Consider the following 22,500-nt stretch of genomic DNA (forward strand, 5'->3'; position numbering starts at 1 on the left):
GATCATGAGAAACATTTCAGTCGTGTTTTAAATCTTTCGACTGGTAGTGTATACAGTATATATATAATATAATTCAATATCTTCAATCTTATTTCTCCTGTATGCTTCTTTCTTTGAGTTCATGTTGTTTTTACAAATTGTTTGAAAAACATTTATAGCGTTTTGCTCAAAATGTAAAATGTAATAAATGTCATGTGGTGCAACCATCAAGTAAAAGGTATTAAAATAGTTTCCTTGCACCTTGAATACACGAGAGAGTACACAACGACATCATTCATTTAAAAAATGTTTTCTAACATATGTTTCAAGGTGAAAAATATTTTGTACAAATATCATGAATTTTTAAGTCAAGAATATCAAGAAGTTTTCTCATGGTTACACCAAATGACCAGAACCTAATGTGTGTGTTCATTAAAATGTCAAAATCTTGATATTTAATGAGATGACAAATAATGATTTGTTTTTAAATCTTCACACAGTCTTACGGGTCTAAAGAGATCTGCTCTGTTTTATGATTTCTGTCACGTGACAGCAACATTTCTGCCTACATGTTGGTTACACCACATGACTTTCATTTAGTGGACAAATGTTTTTCAAATATGAATCATATTTAAAATGCATTGTTTTTAAAGAAATAATAATAAGAGATTATTCAGCACACGCCAACCTTTATATTTTTAAGAACTTCAGCTTTTAATGAGACTTAATTTTTGTACTGTCTCCGGACGGTTGCACCACATGATACTTTTTACTTTAAACCCCAGAAAAAATATCAAAATGACTCTGAACTAAGAAACTGACAACATGTTCATCACAGAAGTGTATTCAAGTAATTATTTTGTGTGAATTGCACACAATGTTTGTAATGTATTTTTGAAAAATGTATTAGACGTGAACAATAAAATGAGCGTCACATCATTGACCCATTATTTCCTTACACTTCTGCATACCCTGTCTCTGTCTTCCACTGTGTTCAAATTATGTGTATTATTGTTAAAAGCAAAAAATAAAAATAAAAAATAAAAAATGTTTATATATATATATATATATATATGTGTGTGTGTGTGTATGTATGTATTATTGTTAAAAGCAAAAAATAAAAATAAAAAATAAAAAATGTTTATATATATATATATATATATATATATATATATATATATATATATATATATGTGTGTATGTATTATTGTTAAAAGCAAAAAAAAATACAAAATGTTTATAAATAAATAAATAAATATATATATATACACATGTATGTATGTATTATTGTTAAAATAAAAAAATAAAAATAAAAAAAATAAAAAATGTTTATAAAAATAACAAAATATTGCTCTTAACAATAATATATATATATATATATATATATATATATATATATATATATATATATATATATTTATAAACATTTTTAAATTTTTTATTTTTATTTTTTTGCTTTTAACAATAATACATACATACACACACACACACATATATATATATATATATATATATTTTTTGTGCTTTATTTATATATATATATATATATATATATATATGTATTATTGTTGAGCAAAAAAAAAAAAAAAAAAATATATATATATATATATATATATATATATATATATATATATATATATATATATATATATATAAAATTTTTATTTTTATACTGCTGTATATATAATCAAAATATTATGGTAATGTCATATAATCCAAAGTTCAAGTTGTTAATACCTTTTTTTTTTTTTTTTTTTTTTTTTTAAAGTTCTGAAAACAAAAATATGAAAATCTAAAAAATCTAAAAATGTGGTAAAAAAAAAAAAAAAAAAAAGGCAATAAAGCATACATTTCAGACCATTGTGATTTTTTGCATTGTTACATTATTTTCAGGTCACTTAAACACATTTTACCCCCCAGTTCTCAGTACCATAAAGCATCCGGACGTTTTTACTTTGACTAGTCCCATTGTTTTCAATTATAGTAAAAATATGCTGTTGTACAATGATTTATTTTTTAATTAAAATCAGCTGAAATGAAAGGCAGCACCAAAGAAGCACTACAGTGATATACTTTAAAAAGGCTTAATTTTCAATATGCAAAATGAATGTTTTTATTTGTTTCTTTTGATGATGGAGTCAAATAGGACCAGGGCATATTTAATTTTCATAATTTTAATAGCAGTTCAGTAAATTCCCTTCCCTATCATTCCAATTCTACATCCTGTAGGTGTGGACAATTCAATCCACATTCACACTCGTTAATTAAAAAGGAGCATGACCCTGCTGTGTTCACAGAGAGACATGATGAAAGACGTTCTGTTGATGTGAACTATCATGACAAGAAGATTTCATTGATTTATTCTCAATATCAAACAAAAACATCAACTCTAAAACATTCTGCACCGCAGCAAAACATTATAAAGTGGTGCTAGATGCTGTTAGTCTGTGCAACTCTTTTCAGTGGGAACACAACACACATGTACGGGGTGAGCGGAGAGACACTTCACAGACGTGTGGAGAAAGCAAGAGGTGAAACAGCCAACAGAACACTTTATTAACATGTTTGTCATTATCAAGTCCATGCACATGCCACATTACGAAACCGGCCAGTTCCTTCAGTTTAAAAAGCAAAAACAGTTCCCAGAAAGAGACTCCTGGCTCGCAAAAACGCTGCATCCTTGAAACGCGGGAGCCAAAGGAGTCAAAAAAACGTCAGTCCTAGATGATTGGATCCTCATGGTGATGAAAAATGTTGGCAGGAGATTTGAAACATAATTATGTAGACGAGGCCTTCCTATAAGCTCAGGGTTTTAAAGCTGGCCACTCATTGGCTGCAGAAAGCGTTGAAACGTTTATTGTATGAACACCCCTCGAGTCTCTGCGCACATTTTTCACTCATATTTTTTTGTTTTTTTTTTAGAAAAGACATGTGAATCAAATTAATACCTCAATATCAAACATTATGTACAACACATTTTGATCCTAACATTTAATGAGATATTAATAATAACAAATAACAATGTTGAATCATAATAATAATAATTAATAATCATAATAATAACAATAATCAATGTGTCTATTTTTCCTTGTCCTCCAGAAAGGTACAAACAAAACAAGTATTATTCTAACACTATACGACTACTTCAGGATACACGGTATCCATTTATTACGCTGATTCCTGTTTCCCAGTTCAAAGTGTGTATATAAAGCGTGGTAATCATGGTAATAATCAGAGTACAAATGATACAAATACTACTGAAGCTGATTTTCAAAAGGTTCTTTCATGGTTTCTAATGCAAAACCATGAAACGGAGCACATATGGTGTTTTCTCTAGTCCCAATGTTGCAAAGCCGAGCTGCTGAAATCGCTTTATTACCGTTCAAACGAAAACAAACAAAACGCAGTTTGTTTGCAGTACTAGCGGACAGAAACAGGCCAATTGAGAATTAAAAAGCCAGAAACGATTATCCAATTTGGGACTGTTTGAAAAGTACACAGCACTGTTTATTGTTATGAATCCTTGCTAACCAACCCCTCTCTCTCTCTCTCTTCTTTTTATGCATGTCGTTTTATCACTCATCAGTGCAGTCCGACTGGAGGTCAAAGAAAACCCCTCCTTGGCGAAATCGGACCTGACGCTTCACCGTCTATTTTAATATCACAAATATTTTCTCTCCAACACATGAGCTCCGACTGGCTGCCGTTGAAGCTCATTAAGGCTCTTAAACTGGAAAATGTGGTGGGGGGATGTAACCAGGCATACAACAATGTCTTTTCATCACAGCAAAACATGTCCAGGTCATATTTCACCCCAAAATCAAAAGAGAAATATATATTTATTAGATAAAGAAAGTTTTTTCATGTCAATTAAGCAGATTACATTTGAGTTTGTTTGTAATTTCCATTATTCTCAATGGTGATTCGCATTACTAATTACTGTAATAAAAGAACTTTTTTATATCAACAAATTAAAGGCTGCTGAAGAAATGCTCCCATTACTTCACAGTTTAAAGGAGAAGAGTCTAATTTATGTGAAACAAGTGGCACAGAACAATATCGCAAAATGACTGTTTTCAAAGAGGTTTCTCAAACCCCCCCCAATCTTTCAGTGGTCAATCAAATAGATTGTCCCGCCCCAAAAGTCACAACATTGGTTGGTGTCAATGTTGCTAAGTCATAATGAAGCCGGATCCTGCCTCGAAAAAATAAATTAAAAAAAAGGTAATTTTGGCTTTTTTTTAATCTCACTGTGAGTTTAGATCTTGCAATTGCATCTTTATTTCTTAGAATTACGACTTTTTCTCACAATTAAAATTTAATATCTCAGAATTAAACGTTTAAATCACGAAATTGTATCTTTATTTCTTAGAATTACGACTTTTTCTCACAATTCAAATTTAATTTCTCAGAATTAAATGTTTATATATTGAAATTGTGACTATATCTTTTAATTTTGAGTTTATATCTTACAACTACATCTTTATTTTTTGAATTGCGACTATTTTTTGCAATTGCAATTTAATATCTCAGAATTAAATGTTTAAATCACGAAATTGTATCTTTATTTCTTAGAACTGCGACTATTTTTTGCAATTTAATATCTCAGAATTAAATGTTTAAATCACGAAATTGTATCTTTATTTCTTAGAATTACGACTTTTTTCATAATTAAAATTTAATATCTCAGAATTAAACGTTTATATATTGAAATTGTGACTATATCTTTTAATTTTGAGTTTATATCTTACAATTACATCTTTATTTTTTGAATTGCGACTATTTTTCGCAATTGCAATTTTATATCTCAAAATGAAACGTTTAAATCACGGAATTGTGACTATATCTTTTAATTTTGAGTTTATATCTTACAACTACATCTTTATTTCTTAGAATTACGACTTTTTATAACAATTAAAATTTTATATCTCAGAATTATATGTTTCAATCATGAAATTGTGACTATATCTTGTAATTTTGAAATTATGTCTTGCATTTGCGTCTTTATTTCTTAGAATTACGACTTTTTCTTGCAATGGCAATTTTATATCTCAGAATTATACGTTTAAATCACGAAATTGTGACTATATCTCACATATGTAATGGCAATTTTGGGATATAATCTCAAAATTGTGACTATTTTTCGTGATTGCAAGAAATAAGGTCACAAATGTGAGATATAAACTTAAAATGACCTTTTTTGTAATTTGTTTTATTCCGCGGCGGGATCAAGGCACCAATGGCGGACGGGATGCTCAAACATATCTGAAGTCACGTCACAGTGTTTATACTTCAGAAAATCAAATATGGATGCTTTATAGTTACCTATCCACATTAAAATGGTATATGAGTAAGAATTTTAACATCCGAAACATTACACACATCAATTTTACATGCCAGTGTATTTTCCCCCTCATTAATATGTAATGAGAATTATGAGAAAATGTTTTAATGGCACTAAAACAGGCTTCATTCTTCATTATTTCATTCTTTAGATTTGGGGTTAAAATACGACCCGCAAATGTTCTTGACCAGTTTCGCGAGATTCACCAATTCGTTCCTCTCTCATATGTTAGGCTATTGAAGGAGTTTAAGGGAATGCCCATGGTCGAGTCGAGTGCTAATGTGTGTTGTATATCAGCATATCAAACAAGTCAAAATTGCATTGATTAACAGCTATTTGTATTAATGAACTACCCCCCACTTAAATGCTAAATTTGAAGCACTTTCAAGACATATTAGTATTGTGTACAGTATAAGGCCTATTCAAACAAAAGTTGGTTTGTCCCACCCCTATGAACAGGGGAAAACGTGGAGCCCCTTTTGATATTTGGTTCCTAACAGAGTCGAACAAACAGTGATGAAAAAAACAGAATTTCAGTGATCCGTTTACATTGATATCTCATATCCACTGATAAAAGGTCATTGGAAAAATATAGATATTTAAGTTGCAGTAAGTTTATCTTAGAAAATACAAAATCGTTGTTTTTTTGTGGTGTGGTCTACTAAGACAAGTCCCTCAAATTGCAGTAGAGAACAAACTGAACTTCCAAATTCCTATTCTACGTAACGTAAAGAAACTTTCAGACTAATTGACTCAAATACCATCTTCTTTCCATTCTTCTTTCCAGACCATTTCATCAGATGAATTCTGCAATTTGTTAAGGGAAGGCAGATACAGGGCGAAAGGCAAGAAGTCTTTGTATATTTATCGCTAACAGCAGATCTGAGCCAGTGAACACAGTTTAAGGTTTGATGTTTTGTTTTGTGACACCTACTTATAAACCATCAAAATGAAGCATTCTCATGGGAGGTTCTTCGATTCTGAACACTTGCTCTAATCACTAACAAAAGGAGCAGTTCGCTCCCAGTGGACCCAAATAAAGCACTCTCTGAATCTCAGACTCCTCCCCCTCTCTTCCCAGCAGCCAATCCCCTGTGACCGGCTGTCAAGACATGATCACGCATGGTCACAGTTGATTGGTTAAACAGGTGATCTGTGTTTCTTCTAAGCACGGCTAATCAACTTTTCTTAATTAAAGACAGCAAAGGACCACTTAAATATTTTGAAAACAAAACAGCGGAGTCGAATTGTTCCTGGTGAATATCAAATCCGTCTCGTCTCTCCGGCGCCGGACCGCTCGTGCTCAGACCCGGGTGTTCAGAGAGGGGTCGGTTCAGGGGTGAGGGGCTATAAGGTGAGAAACACAGAGACGCACAGCAACAGGATGGCCAGCAGGGGGCGAGTTGCTTGAGGTTGCATTCCTGAATTAGACACGTCACTTCGGGAAGGTTCCGCCTCGTGACTGGTGTCGTCTAGAAATGAAGAGGAAAACAACGTTATAAAAAGACAGAGCATTAAAACTTTACTCGGCAATCGCTTGAAGGAAAAGTTGACCTGAAAACTAAAATTCTAATCACGCTGTTACTCCGTGTTGGTGATTAACTAAATTAAAGTTGTGACACTACTAACTTATCTAAATTTCCCAGGAGCGTGATACTGCGTTTTCCAATGATTAGCGCTGTAGCATTACAAAACGTTTCATTTGTCACATTATATTGTGAACGCAGCGATGGATTCGAGGTAGTAATAAACCAGTTAAAATAAATGATTCTCTAATATTTAGTGCTGGGAAATCCAAATCATTTAACTGAATCGGTTCTTTTGGACAGTTCATGTGAATGAACCGTTAAAATAAACGATTCGCTAATATTTAGTGCTCAAAAATCCAAATAATTTAACTGAATCGGTTCTTTTGGACAGTTCATGTGAATGAACCGTTAAAATAAACGATTCTCTAATATTTAGCGCAGGGAAATCCAAATCATTTAACTGAATCGGTTCTTTTGGACAGTTCATCTAAATGAACCGGTTAAAATAAACAATTCCCTCATATTTAGAGCCATGAAATCCAAATAATTTAACTGAATCGGCTCTTTTGGACAGTTCAAGTAAATGAACCGGTTAAAATAAACGATTCTCTCATATTTAGCGCAGGGAAATCCAAATCATTTAAATGAATCTGTTCTTTCGGACAGTTCATGTAAATGAACCGTTAAAATGAACGATTCTATAATATTCAGTGCTCAAAAATCTAAATCATTTAACTGAATCGGTTCTTTTGGACAGTTCATGTAAATGAACCGTTAAAATGAACGATTCTATAATATTTAGTGCTCAAAAATCTAAATCATTTAACTGAATCGGTTCTTTTGGACAGTTCATGTAAATTAACCATTAAAATAAACGATTCTCTCATATTTAGCACTGGGAAATCAAATAATTTAAGTGAATCGGTTCTTTCGGACAGTTCATATAAATTAACCGGTTAAAATAAATTATTCAGTAATATTTAGCGCCGGGAAATCCAAATAATTTAAGTAAATTGGCTCTTTTGGACAGTTCATGTAAATGAACCGGTTAAAATAAACGATTCAGTAACATTTAGCCCTGGGAAATCAAATAATTTAAGTGAATCGGTTCTTTTGGACAGTTCATGTAATAATGTAGTCACTTTGAATAAACACATCTGCTAAATGAATAAATGTAAATGTAATTTTAAATTTAATGCTGGGAAATCCAAATCATTTAACTGAATCGGTTCTATTGGACAGTTCATGTAAATGAACCGGTTAAAATAAATGATTCACTTTCGGACAGTTCATGTAAATGTACCGTTAAAATAAACGATTCTCTCACATTTAGCGCCGGGAACGCTAAATCCAGTTCATTTTAGTCAGTTGGTTCATTTGCACAGTTCATGTACAGTTAATGAACTAGTTCACATAAATGAATCATTTGTAATTCACTTGATCACCTGTGCACCCTTAACAGGACTTTGACAGAAGTCAATGTTGAAACTAAATATTTAGTTACCTGCTGTTGTTTATCACTATATTTCAACAGCTCTATTAAATCTATTTTTAGTTTTATTAGTTCATATTTAGCATACATGTACCTACATGTTTAATTTAATGTTGTAAATTACAAGTTATTATTCAAGTTGTAGAGTATGGATTTTTTTATGATGATTTTTGTTATCATTTTTGACAGCTGTGATTATGGCCGAGGCAGAACTGTTTGGATCTCTTGAGTGTAACACTCTTTGTTTATTGGCGTGGACATGCAGACCATGGTCATCATCAGGGAGCGCGATATGACTTTGGAAAGCACATCGTCTCAGTGGAGTCACGCGCTGTCAGGAGACATCAGCGCGAGACACGGACAGGTGTGACGCTAACAGAGACTGATGAAAATACTCAAGAGGACAGAGCAGCACGTAGACGCATCAGACACTGGACTAATAAACCAATGCATTCACCACGACACTGTGCTGGCCAGAAACTAGCTAAGTGAAAATGCATGATAAAGACAATAATGTGTCAACTTTTTTTGACTTTGCTGAATTATTTCATAACATATTTGAATTGTGCTCCAATGTATTTATAATAAAACCAAGTCGAAGCTAGTGCGACAGCATTGGCAATTAATATTATGAGCTTAGAGTCGTGCATATGTTAAGAAGTGTAATGTGTTTGGATGTGATGGGTTTTATGAGGAAAAGCCAAAACAAGCTTGGCGTGGTTACATATGACACCTTAGCAAGCCAAATCCTAATTTGGCACAAAAAGCATGCGTTTATCCAATGCGTTTTAATGCTTAATTCTAAATGCAGCCAGCGGACATGCATGTATTCATAAAGAGAGTAAATATAATTCATGAATTTGAGCTGGAAGGCAAAAGACACACTAACTGACCAAACGCTTTAGCTCACAATAAAGGTCACATGGTCTATTTCTGGTCACTTGATTGGTTCTGCACATGGCGGAGATGTTGACAGGCAGCCATCAGCCCTTACAGCATGATGCATTATTAATACGATGTGTTCTTCATGCATAAATCATACAGTCTTTGTGGTTTGAAGAGTCAGAGAAGCCACAGGCGAAACTCAAATTGTGAACAAAAAGGTACATTAAAGCATCAACACAAACATGCTTGAAGAGCTCATGGTACACAAAGTGAAGAAAGCAAAGGTGATTTCGAGCCATACTGACCTCTGGGTTCTAACGCACTGTCTACTTTGTCATTATCGACAAACACACGGTCATGAACGCCTATGGTTTTCTCACAGCCATCTACAAAACAGAAGAAATGAAAAAAGAGATCAGCAGCCAGTCATGTTAGTGATAAGTCAGCAGCCCAACCCACCTGCCAATCAAAAGGAAAGCTTGTGACATCACACACAGAAGCATCAACTGCCATGTTTACTGAAGTGTGTAGCATTGAATATAGTGCTGATAATGCATGACAGTCCAACGTTTTTAAGAGTTTCTTGCAGCCTTCAAGTGGAGATGGAAATATCGTAATATACATATCCTATTTACCAAATCTCTACTCTTAGTGAATGCGTTTACATGCACACCAACACGCGTATAAATACCAAAAGTTAGCTTTTACTTGAGGTTTTAAATCGTCAGGTTGTTCTCTGCTTTTGCCGTCAAAACGAAAATAGTCATGCGCACAATGCTTGCGTACATTGGATAAGCCGGTAAAGGGGTTTACATGCAACGTGAAATTGGGGTTAATGCGCAAAATTCACCTGGGTCAATCGTTTATGCTTAAATCATTTATGATCTTACCCCAATAAAGGAAAACAGTTAAAGGCGTTTGCATAACCATGCATGAGCATGCATGTGAACACGCTTAATGATACCAAAGCTCCTCAAGTTGTGACGCTGAAGGGGTGTGCCAACATCAAAGATGGTGGAAAGCAACAATGCATTAGAAGATAGTGATTGATTATACAAAATGTATTACATTTTAATTGCTTTATTTCAATAATATTAAGGTGTTGTGTACGACAGAGCTTATAGTCAAATTATATAAAGATAATGACTCTAAAATAATTAATTAATTGTTAGATACCATGCATAATAAAAAAAAAGTGATGCAGATGTATTTAGTTGTGTTTATCCACCAGTACGATAGAAACAATAGCTTTTGTCAGGTCGTTCATTGTTTGAATTCCGTATTCCGACTTGAAACGTGACATGTAAGGAATAACGTAAAATCTGGTGGTCGTTACTGAAAAATAAACCCCGAAAGGGTGATCAGGACCCCCTACGTGAAGCGGATAAAGATCCGCTGACTGTAAATTAACCGGCTTATTACACCACTAACTGCCAAATAAATAATAAATGGGCATGACATATTGATTTGCGTTGAAATTATGTTATTATGAGAGAAGAAAGAAATCGCAGTCTCTTGAAACGGCTGAATTTCACCTCGGGTTTGTGTCAAAGTTCTGTTGTTTATTTGTTTTGATTTAACTTCCGTGTTTTAATTCCGTAGGGTCCTATGGAATCTGTTTTATTTTAATTTATTAATTTTTTATTAAGATTATTGTACATTTTTTTTGGTCAAATACAGTGCTACACAGTAGAGCATCACAGTATTGATGAAAGCAGTGATGAAACTCTTATTAATATATTATTACTACTACTAATACTACTACATTGAATATACCATTTTACTATACAAGTCATATATTTATTTCACGCTTTTATTTTGCCGTTTTGGCGGATGTTTTTGACAGCTTCACTTCTCACCTCCGTAAAAGCAGTTTGCAACATGTGCTAATGTGCTTATTAAACTGCAAAAGCCTATGATTTAATTATATAAATATATAGTCTGCATGTGCTACACGCTTCACAGTGAATAAAGTGATCTGCTCTTTGTCATTAATACACACACAGAGCGCACGTGATGTAAATGAAGCAGTTAGTGTTTAAGCAATGACTTCTCACATTCACTTACTGTTGAAGCACGCAGCTCATGCAAACCGTACATTTGTGTAATTAAATCTCAGCCTTTTGTGGTTTAATCACACTAGGAAATATCACTAGGGTTCCTGAAGCTCAACTAGTAGAGCATGGCACTAGCAACACCAAGATCATGGGTTTGAATCCCAGGGAACTCACAAACTGATCAAATGTATACATTGAATGCACTTGAAGTTGCTTTGGATAAAAGCATCTGTCAAACACAAAAATGGAAATACCAAGGTTTTAATTTGATTCATTGTGCATACATTAATTTCATCCCAATTATGTCAAGTTCCGTGACATTCTGAATTTTATAGTTAATTCCATTTTTATGACTGGTTTCCACAATTCCGTCTGTGTTTTCCACAACACTTTCCCTTTTCAGAGCTTTCTCTAGTGTGTAGGCACCCTAAAGATCCGCTGACTGCTCATTATCCTGCTTATTACATGACTAATAGCTAAATCAATATAAATATATGGACATGATTTATTGATTTGCTTTGAAATTTTGTACCTTGGATTATGTGAGACAATAGAGACCACGGAGTCTCCAGAAACAGCTGAATTCCATCTCTGGTTTGCATCGGAGACCTGTTGTTTATTTCACGTAAAATGACTGTTCATTATCCCGCTTATTACACAACTGCATGCCAAATAAATAATGGAACATTGATTTGAGATGGAATTATTGTACTGACAACACTTAATCCCCATACGTGTGGTCATTATTCCGACATATCAGACCGCTGGATGGCACGATTGACAAATCAGAATCAGAAGTATTCCAGAGAGGCGTGCAATAAGTTGTAATAGTGACTCCAGAACTCGGAAATAGGAGCTAACCAGGTGCACTTGAAGGCAGCACGTTACCCAATGCCTATATAGAGTAAGATGTGCATCTCGTCCAATCAAAGACACTTACTTGGTGGTCTCACAAAAACTTTTAGCTTGAGACACGATCTTCTCCCCGTCTCTGTGATCATGGATGCTGAAACACACAAAGAACACATTAGATAAGTAAAGATCAAAGCATCAAGACAGTCGCACCTGAGAAGAGAAAGTAAAGTGTGAGTAGATATCCTCTCAATCTGACACACGGTCTCGCTCGTGGCCGCCGGGGCGTGTGGCGATGGTCTGTGGTTCAAGACAGGAAATGGCTCCTTTCCTGTAGAATCTAAAGGGCGTGTACGAGCACACAGCGCCTGCGGGGTGACAACAGGACCGCCACGCTGTCACTTGTGGTTTCCTGTATTCTGTGGGTTTATCAGCACGTTTGGATCCTGAGAGATTTGAACACAAACCCAACAGACTGAAATCACAGAGTGACTTAAATTCACTTTATTTCATACTTTATTTTAAGCAAAGCATGAAACGTGCTTCTTGAATGCTACATGTAAGGTCCCAAAGGAAAGACATATAACAAATGAGAGCTATTTAATAATAGCTCAATTGCTACTGAAGTCTCCAGATTTTTCACACACATCTCCTCTAGAGTTTCAGAAAATATCTCAACAATGTCTCAAACTGTGCTCAGATTTGTCAAGACACCAAAGTTAGAGATCTCAATATGAACTCAATCATTTCTCATCCAATTCTTCCAAGAGCAAATGATTTGAGCTATACCATCCACATTCATTTTATAGCTCTATACTCTTACTAGATCAGTCAGCAATTGACTCATTTGTGTCCATTATTATTTCTCCATAGAAATTGCCTGACAAGAAATGGACAACGCTGATACTTAAGTGAGACACAACTGAGAACTCCAGAACATTTTCATCTGGGGTAATTCTATCAAGCTTATAACGACTGACAGCCCAAGGCAAGTTCAACATTTGGTCTAATTGGGGCCAATTACTCTGAAAGCAGGATTTTGTCCTGTGAGATAAATGGTGGAAATGTGGTGTGATGTGTCACTGGATGAACAGAATTTCCCACCATATACTGTGAAACCCTTCTTTTACAGACTATGCTTAGAGTCGGAGAAAACCTCCAAAACGGTCCACTTACTGTAATCGACAGCTATTTCTTATTACTTTCAGAGCAGAATATTAAACTGACATCTTCCAATGGCTCATGAGTAGATCTCCTGTAGTTCTGAGCACATATGAGCCGCAATGATCAAAGGTCTCATTAGAAACAGATTTTACCTCCTGCACTGAATATCATCTCTTATGAAACTGTATGTGAGTACAGTACAATATGTAATGCATATTTCTGGAAATGTTGTGCTCTGTGTACATCTCTTATGGGTCATCAGTATTCTGTGCTGGTTCAGTTTATTAATGGAAAATAACAAACAACTGAATCATGTCATGAATCTAAATGACAGTGTTTCACGCAGGAATAAAGCCATTAAAACAGTGACAGTGTCAGTGCATCTCTTTTTTATAAACTGGGTTACATTTTGGGCAACAAGTTACTTCTTTACAAAGTGCCATGGTATTAACTTTGTTAGTAGCTAGTACCATGGTAATTCCATGCTGAAGTTTTTTATTATTATTATTTACCATGGTATAACCATGTTTTTTTGGACACAGTGCCATGGTATTACCATGTTTTTTGGACTTTGTACCAAAGGTATTAGCATATTTTCTGGATGTGGTACCATAGTAATACCTTTTTTTTTTTTTTTCGTGTTTTTTTTTTGTTTTGTTTTTTTTGTGACATTTACCATGGTAATATCATGTTTTTTGGACATGTACCATAGTAATACCATGTTTTTTGCATTTGCTGGGGAAAACCATTTTTGGACACTGTACCATGGTAGTACTAGCACCACAGTAATAGCTTTTTTTTTTTTTTTTGCTTTTAATATGGTAATGACATTTTTTGGACATGTACCATGTGCCATGCTTTTCTGAGCATGGTACCATGGTAATACAATTTATTTATTTATTTTATGATACCATGGTAATACCCTTATTTGTAACATTTTCCATAGTAAAATAATATTTTTTGGACATGTACCATAGTAATGCCATGTTTTTTGCATTTGCTGTGGAAATACCATTTTTGGACACTGTACTATGGCATTACCATGTTTTTTTGGACATGTACTAGTACAATAGTAATACCTTTTTTTTATTTTATTTGTTATTTTTTTGCTTTTACTGTGGTAATACCATATATATATATATATATATATATATATATATATATATATATATATATATATATAAATATTTTTTTTTCTTTTTTTTTTTGTACTTGCAACATGGTAATACCATGACTTATCACATTTACCATGGTATTACTATGTTTTTGGATGCATTAATACAATGATTTTTGCATTAACTGTGGAAATAATTGTTTTTGGACATGTACCAATGTTTTTGCACATGTATACAAATTTTTTTTTTAACCATTCCACAGATTTAATATTAGCAAACTATAGTTTTGGCGAGTCGTTTAGGACATCTACTTTGTGCTTGACATGAGTAATTTTTCCAACAATTGTTTACAGACAGATTATTTCACTTTTAATTGACTATATCACAATTCCAGTTGGTCAGAAGTTTACATACACTAAGTTAACTGTGCCTTTAAGCTGCTTAGAAAATTCCAGAAAATGATGTCAAGCCTTTAGACAATTAGCCAATTAGCTTCTGATAGGAGGTGTACTGAATTGGAGGTGTACCTGTGGATGTATTTTAAGGCCTACCTTCAAACTCAGTGCCTCTTTGCTTGACATCATGAGAAAATCAAAAGAAATCAGCCAAGACCTCAGAAAAACAATTGTGGACCTCCACAAGTCTGGTTCATCCTTGGGAGCAATTTCCAAACACCTGAAGGTACCACGTTCATCTGTACAAACAATAGTGCGCAAGTATAAACACCATGGGACCACACAGCCATCATACCGCTCAGGAAGGAGACGCATTCTGTCTCCTAGAGATGAACATAGTTTGGTGCAAAAAGAGCAAATCAATCCCAGAACAACAGCAAATACCTTGTGAAGATGCTGGAGGAAACAGGTAGACGAGTATCTATATCCATAGCAAAACGAGTCCTATATCAACATAACCTGAAAGGCTGCTCAGCAAGGAAGAAGCCACTGCTCCAAAACTGCCATAAAAACCCAGACTATAGTTTGCAAGATCACATGGGGACAAAGAGAAATGTCCTCTGGTCTGATGAAACAGAAATGTAACTGTTTGGCCATAATGACCATCGTTATGTTTGGAGGAAAAAGGGTGAGGCTTGCAAGCCGAAGAACAACATCCCAACCGTGAAGTCAAGGTATTGGAGTGGCCATCACAATGCCCTGACCTCAATCCGATAGAAACCTGAGTCAGGTCTGTAGGCAAGGAGGCCATATGCCTCCAAAAAGTTAACTGTTTGGCCAAAATGTAACTGTTTCAGCACTGTATCAGCGCTGGCACTTTCCTCTAAGGGAGGCATTTGTATGGAATTGTGAATGTATACAACCATGTTCCAATTTAATTCTACAAAAATGCATTCAAGATCAACCAGTTGAGGAAAAAGGAACTGTGCACATGTTAAATGATTTGTAACAAATCAGATTTTTTTTTTCCATTATAAAAATACACGTGTGCTGTAATGAATTAAACAGAAGCGGCACTTTTCGAAGAACTCTGGCCACTTCACTCCGCCTGCATGCGGCTTAATAACCATCAAACACATTTTCCGATTGGATTTCTGTCAGAGTTTGCCCACCCCTCGGGCAAGTATGCTAATCAGCATTTATTTCATTTGACAAAGACAACAGACGTATGGAGAGGCATTAAATATTCAGCGCTCTCTTTTGAGCACATCACCAGCGGCTCTGCCTTCTCAATTTGTGATCATCCATAAAGAGTCCAGACTAATAACATGAGACGAGATGAGGAGCATTTCTCACAAAGCTCATCTGGGTCTCACCCATAGCTCGGCTGTCTCTCTCATCATGTAAATGCAAATGAACAGTTACAGGTTCACAGGTATACATGAGTACATGAACAAGTCTGCAGATCACTGTATACAGTGGTGTGAAAAAGTGTTTGCCCCCTTCCTGATTTCTTATTTTTTTGCAAGTTTGTCACACTTAAATGTTTCAGATCATCAAACAAGTTTAAATATTAGTCAAAGATAACACAAGTAAACACAAAATGCAGTTTTTAAATGAAGGTTGTTATTATTAAGGGAAAACAAAATCCAAACCTACATGGCCCTGTGTGAAAAAGTGATTGCCCCCTAAACCTAATAACTGGTTGGGCCACCCTTAGCAGCAACAACTGCAATCAAGCGTTTGCGATAACTTGCAATGAGTCTTTTACAGCACTGTGGAGGAATTTTGGTCCACTCATCTTTGCAGAATTGTTGTAATTCAGCCACATTGGAGGGTTTTCGAGCATGAACTGCCTTTTTAAGGTCATGCCACAGCATCTCAATAGGATTCAGGTCAGGACTTTGACTAGGCCACTCCAAAGTCTTCATTTTGTTTTTCTTCAGCCATTCAGAGGTGTACTTGCTGGTGTGTTTTGGATCATTGTCCTGCTGCAGAACCCAAGTTCGCTTCAGCTTGAGGTCACGAACAGATGGCCGGACATTCTCCTTCAGGATTTTTTGGTAGACAGCAGAATTCATGGTTCCATTTATCACAGCAAGTCTTCCAGGTCCTGAAGCAGCAAAACAGCCCCAGACCATCACACTACCACCACCATATTTTACTGTTGGTATGATGTTCTTTTTCTGAAATGCGGTGTTACTTTTACGCCAGATGTAATAGGACACACACCTTCCAAAAAGTTCAACTTTTGTCTCGTCAGTCCACAGAGTATTTTCCCAAAAGTCTTGGGGATCATCAAGGTGTTTTCTGGCAAAAATGAGACGAGCCTTAATGTTCTTTTTGCTCAGCAGTGGTTTTCGTCTTGGAACTCTGCCATGCAGGCCATTTTTGCCCAGTCTCTTTCTTATGGTGGAGTCATGAACACTGACCTTAACTGAGGCAAGTGAGGCCTGCAGTTCTTTGGATGTTGTTGTGGGGTCTTTTGTGACCTCTTGGATGAGTCGTTGCTGCGCTCTTGGGGTAAATTTGGTCGGCCGGCCACTCCTGGGAAGGTTCACCACTGTTCCATGTTTTCGCCATTTGTGGATAATGGCTCTCACTGTGGTTCTCTGGAGTCCCAAAGCTTTAGAAATGGCTTTATAACCTTTTCCAGACTGATAGATCTCAATTACTTTCTTTCTCATTTGTTCCTGAATTTCTTTGGATCTTGGCATGATGTCTAGCTTTTGAAGATCTTTTGGTCTACTTCACTTTGTCAGGCAGGTCCTATTTAAGTGATTTCTTGATTGAGAACAGGTGTGGCGGTAAAAAAAAAAAAAAACTCAGGAGTGATAAACCACAGTTAAGTTATGTTTTAACAGGTGGGGCAAACACTTTTTCACACAGGGCCATGTAGGTTTGGATTTTGTTTTCCCTTAATAATAACAACCTTCATTTAAAAACTGCATTTTGTGTTTACTTGTGTTATCTTTGACTAATATTTAAACTTGTTTGATGATCTGAAACATTTAAGTGTGACAAACTTGCAAAAAAATAAGAAATCAGGAAGGGGGCAAACACTTTTTCACACCACTGTATATCTTGTTCATGGTGTTTACTAAGTTTACTCAAATTATTTTAGTTCTTAGGGTTAGGGTAGGGTTAGGGTTTAGATTAGGACTAGGGTTTAGATTAGGGTTAGGGTTCAGATTAGGGTTAGAGTTCAGATTAGGATTAGGGTTAGGTTTAGGGTTAGGGTTAGGTTAGGTTAGGGTTAGGGTTAGGGTTAGGGTTAGGTTAGGGTTAGGTTAGGGTTAGGGTTTAGATTAGGATTAGTGTTTAGATTAGGGTTAGGGTTCAGATTAGGGTTAGGGTTAGGGTTAGGGTTAGGTTTAGGTTTAGGTTTAGGGTTAGTTTAGGTTAGGTTAGGTTAGGTCAGGTTAGCGTTAGGGTTAGGTTAGGGTTAGGGTTTAGATTAGGATTAGGGTTTAGATTAGGGTCAGGGTTTAGAGTAGGGTTAGGGTTTAGGGTAAGGGTTACCTGTGTAACTACAGATGTAATTAAATGCAATTACTTTAAATGTAAGTACAATGCAACAACACGTATGAACATAATAACTACATTGTATCAAATGCTTAAGTACTTATTAATTTAAGACACCTAATATAAAGTGGGTCCCCATGTTTTTTACATTTACCATGGTAATACCATGTTGTTTTGACATAATACCTTGGCAATACCATTTTTTGGGGGGGGGGGGGGATGTTGTGCCATATAAATACTATGTTTTTTACATTTACCATGGTAATACCGTGCAGACACAGAGCGTGCTCTACTAGAACTGTCCTCACTTATTTCCAAGTGTCTTAGCAGCAGCCATCAGTGTTATTAGGCCTTTTTTAGGAGGGCTCCAGCCACCCTAAAATTATTATTACCCTAATAATTAACTTTGCAATCAGCACGTAACTGTTCTAAACAGCTGCAGCCGCAACACTGCACTTGTTTGAATCGTGAGGCACTTTGGTTGCTTTTCCCACATGTAAAGACTGACTGTAGTGTCAGCCAATAGCATTGGAGTGTGGGCTGTGAAGGAGCATATCATTGGTTTGAGCCACTGAACTAATACGCCCCATTTCCTCATTCAGTTTATGAATGAGCAAGGATCAGCGTCTTATTATGACCGATTGACAGAGGAGGCATGTCGCTCGTTTAGTTCGGTATTCCCGTTTAACAAGGAGAGAAAGGAGCTGGATTAATTAAGAGTAAAAGTGACTAATGACATTACAATGACATCAGGACGTAATTAAAACCTGTCATTACTTTCAGGCTATGTTGTCTTTTTTGTATATTCCTTGATGGTCATGCACATCAGTTCACAAAATGATAAGCTTTGTTGTCATTTGCAGGGAAAACACTTGTGATATTTAAACACTGATAAAGTCTCTTAGTAGACACGCTGGTTTGAATAAAGTATAATTAGACTTGTTTCAGCCTCTGTGCTTTATCAATGGTTTAATGACTCAAAACACATGTAAGATGTTGATTTGCTGCCACCTAAGTGTGATTTATGAAAATGGTTATCTGAATGAATCGGTAAACAAATTTGAACTAATCTTATATATATATATATATATATATATATATATATATATACACACACTCACAGGCAGCCAAAAGTTTGGAATAATGTACAGATTTTGCTGTTTCAGAAGGAAATTGGTACTTTAATTCACCAAAGTGGCATTCAACTGATCACAAAGTATAGTCAGGACATTACTGATGTAAAAAACAGCACCATCACTATGTGAAAAAAGTAATTTTTGATCAAATCTACACAAGCAGCCATCACTCCAACACCTTATCCTTGAGTAATCATGCTAAATTGATCATTTGGTACTAGAAAATCACTTGCCATTATATCAAACACAGTTGAGAGATATTTGGTTTGTTAAATGAAGCTTAACTAAACAAGAGGATAAGTACATCAGAGTCTCTAGTTTGAGAAATAGACGCCTCACATGTCCTCAGCTGACAGCTTCATTGAATTCTACCCGCTCAACACCAGTTTCATGTACAACAGTAAAGAGAAGACTCAGGGGTGCAGGCCTTATGGGAAGAATTGCAAAGAAAAAGCCACTTTTGAAACAGAAAAACAAAAAGAAAAGGTTAGAGTGGGCAAAGAAACACAGACATTGGACAACAGATAATTGGAAAAGAGTGTTATGGATCTTAACCCCATTGAGCTTTTGTGGGATCAGCTAGACTGTAAGGTGCGTGAGAAGTGCCCGACAAGACAGTCACATCTATGGCAAGTACTACAGGAAGTGTGGGGTGAAATGTCACCTGAGTATCTGGACAAACTGACAGCTAGAATAACAAGGATCTGCAAAGCTGTCATCGCTGCACGTGGAGGATTTTTGGATAAGAACTCTTTGAAGTAGTTTAAGAAGTTCTGAACATTTTTGTCAAATTTTAATAGTAATTTTTCACATTATTAATGTCCTGACTATACATTGTGATCAGCTGAATGCCAATTTAGTGAATAAAAGTACCAATTTCTTTCCATAAGAGCAAAATCTGAACATTATTCCAAACTTTTGGCCACCTGTGTGTGTGTTTGTGTATATATATATATATATATATATAAAATATTTAGCTTTGGATAATATTTTTAAGCCATGATGTATCAGCTATTTTTCATTTTTGTTTTGTGGCCAGTGAAAATTTTGGCAGGGCAAGTAAAGGTCTGAAGCACTGGCCCAACCTGGCCAGTAGAGAAAATCCTTAGCGATGAGCCCTGTATATATTTGCCTTGGAAATACCATAGTATATATAGACATAATACCATGGTAATACCATGATTCTTACAGTCACCATGTGTTTTTGGACATGGTACCATGGTAATAGCATGGGTTTTTGTTATTTACCATGGTAATATCATGTTTTTTATATATATTTTCTATGGTAATACCATTTTTTTTACATTTACCATAGTACTACATTTACATTTATGCATTTGGCAGACGCTTTTATCCAAAGCGACTTACAGTGTACTTATTACAGGGACAATTCCCCCGGAGCAACCTGGAGTTAAGTGCCTTGCTCAAGGACACAATGGTGGTGACTGTGGGGATTGAACCAGCAACCTTCTGATTACCCGTTATGTGCTTTAGCCCACTACGCCACCACCACTCATGTACTACCATGTTGTTTGGACATAAACCATGGTTGTACCATTTTTGGATGTAGTGCCATGGCAATACCAATTATTACTATTATTATTTATTTATTTTTTGGGGGGGATGTTGTACCATGAAAATACTGTGTTTTTTACATTTACCAGAGTAATACCATGTTTCTTTTTTATTTACCATGGTAATATCCTGTTGTTGTTGTTTTGTTTTTTGTTTTTTACCATGTTTTTTTTTTTACATTACCTTTTACATAATACCATGGTTATACCATTTTTGGATGTAGTACAATTGTAATATCATGCTTTTTTTACATTTACCATGGTAATACCATGTTTCTTAAAGTCACCATGGTAAGACATTGTTTTCTGGAGATGTTACGCAGAATGGTAGTCTCAGTCACCATTCACTTTCATTCAATTTTTTTTCCGTACAATGAAAATGTATGATGACTAATATATTCTGCCTAACATCTCCTGAAGTTATTTGAGTTTAAAGCAACATGAGGGTTAGTAAATGATGACAGATTTGTTTCTGTGTACATTGAAGGTGGTCTTTACTGCCTCTGCTGTGATTAAGCACTCACCTGGTACACATAAAAACTGCTGTAAACATGTTATTTACATATTTACCTGCATTATTATAAACAACAGCTCTGCGGACAGCACACACGCTTCCTATTTAATCCTGAAGTCAAAGTGGATTATGAGAATTCTCACTGATTCCACTCACGCCAAGATAGTCTCTGGAAGTTCACGGCCTCGGGCAAGACGACCCTCCTGTGTGTGTGTGTGTGTGTTTGGCAGTGTCTGTCAGTAAGTGTATCATGCTGTCTGGCAGATCTGGGCCTCGTGCCACAGTCACAGGAAAAGCAAAACCAGCAGGAAGTCGGGAAGTGTCACGACCCAGAGGAGACTGAAGAGGATCAGACGAAACAAAACAAATACAAGGAGAAGTTTCTATTTATCAAAGGCGGGATGAAGCCTGACGAGATCTTTCACACCGCTCGAGAACACATGAAACGCGAGCGTGTGTGACGTGGTCTCCGGTTCATGTAATAACTGTAATCTTCTGTCATTTCACTGATTTACATTACCAAGCTCACACGGGCGGCTCGTCGTTGCCATGGCAACCACATCGCTTCCAAAGCAGCATCCATCATAACGGAGGCAGGAGATAGATGGTCGCCAGAGAGGGTGAACCGTGAGGTCCTCGCTACTTTTGAATGGCATGTTTTTGTAGTTTCAGCACCTACCGGCAGGTGCTAACGGCTGACGGTGACCAGCGAATCACTGACCCCTTGAGATTTTCCAACTTCGACAAAAAATGTGAATCTTTCTCTATCTCACTCTCTCTCTCTCTTTTATAATATCGGATTTTGTAACCTTGAGAGATTAAAATCCATTTTTAAATTTGCAATATTAGAAAAAAATGCTGCCTCAAGCTTTTCACGGTGGTGGGTGAGCTATTGCCGTCAATGTGTCCTGACCTTTGACCTTCGAGACACACACACAC

General features: G+C 35.7%; 2 protein-coding genes across 4 annotated transcripts in view; one reads left to right on the forward strand and one right to left on the reverse strand.

Annotated features, from left to right (window-relative positions):
* Positions 1–22,500, forward strand: part of LOC127414591 (fatty acid binding protein 1-B.1-like) — a 932,240-nt gene that overhangs the window by 430,300 nt on the left and 479,440 nt on the right. The window lies entirely within an intron of this gene.
* LOC127414584 (ephrin-A5b-like) overlaps positions 2,512–22,500 on the reverse strand; it is a 162,267-nt gene continuing 142,278 nt past the window's right edge. Inside the window, exons 3-5 of one of the 2 annotated variants that reach the window (XM_051652716.1) lie at positions 12,227–12,292; positions 9,535–9,615; positions 2,512–6,795 (exon numbers count right to left, since the gene is read on the reverse strand). In XM_051652716.1, the coding sequence (XP_051508676.1) occupies positions 6,671–6,795; positions 9,535–9,615; positions 12,227–12,292 (272 nt within the window). In that variant the 3' untranslated portion in view covers positions 2,512–6,670. The remainder of the gene's footprint in view (positions 6,796–9,534; positions 9,616–12,226; positions 12,293–22,500) is intronic. The other variant, XM_051652717.1, reaches the window with a different exon arrangement.

This window comes from Myxocyprinus asiaticus, chromosome 24, assembly GCF_019703515.2.
Source record: "Myxocyprinus asiaticus isolate MX2 ecotype Aquarium Trade chromosome 24, UBuf_Myxa_2, whole genome shotgun sequence".
In the NCBI taxonomy this organism is placed as follows: Eukaryota; Metazoa; Chordata; class Actinopteri; order Cypriniformes; family Catostomidae; genus Myxocyprinus; species Myxocyprinus asiaticus.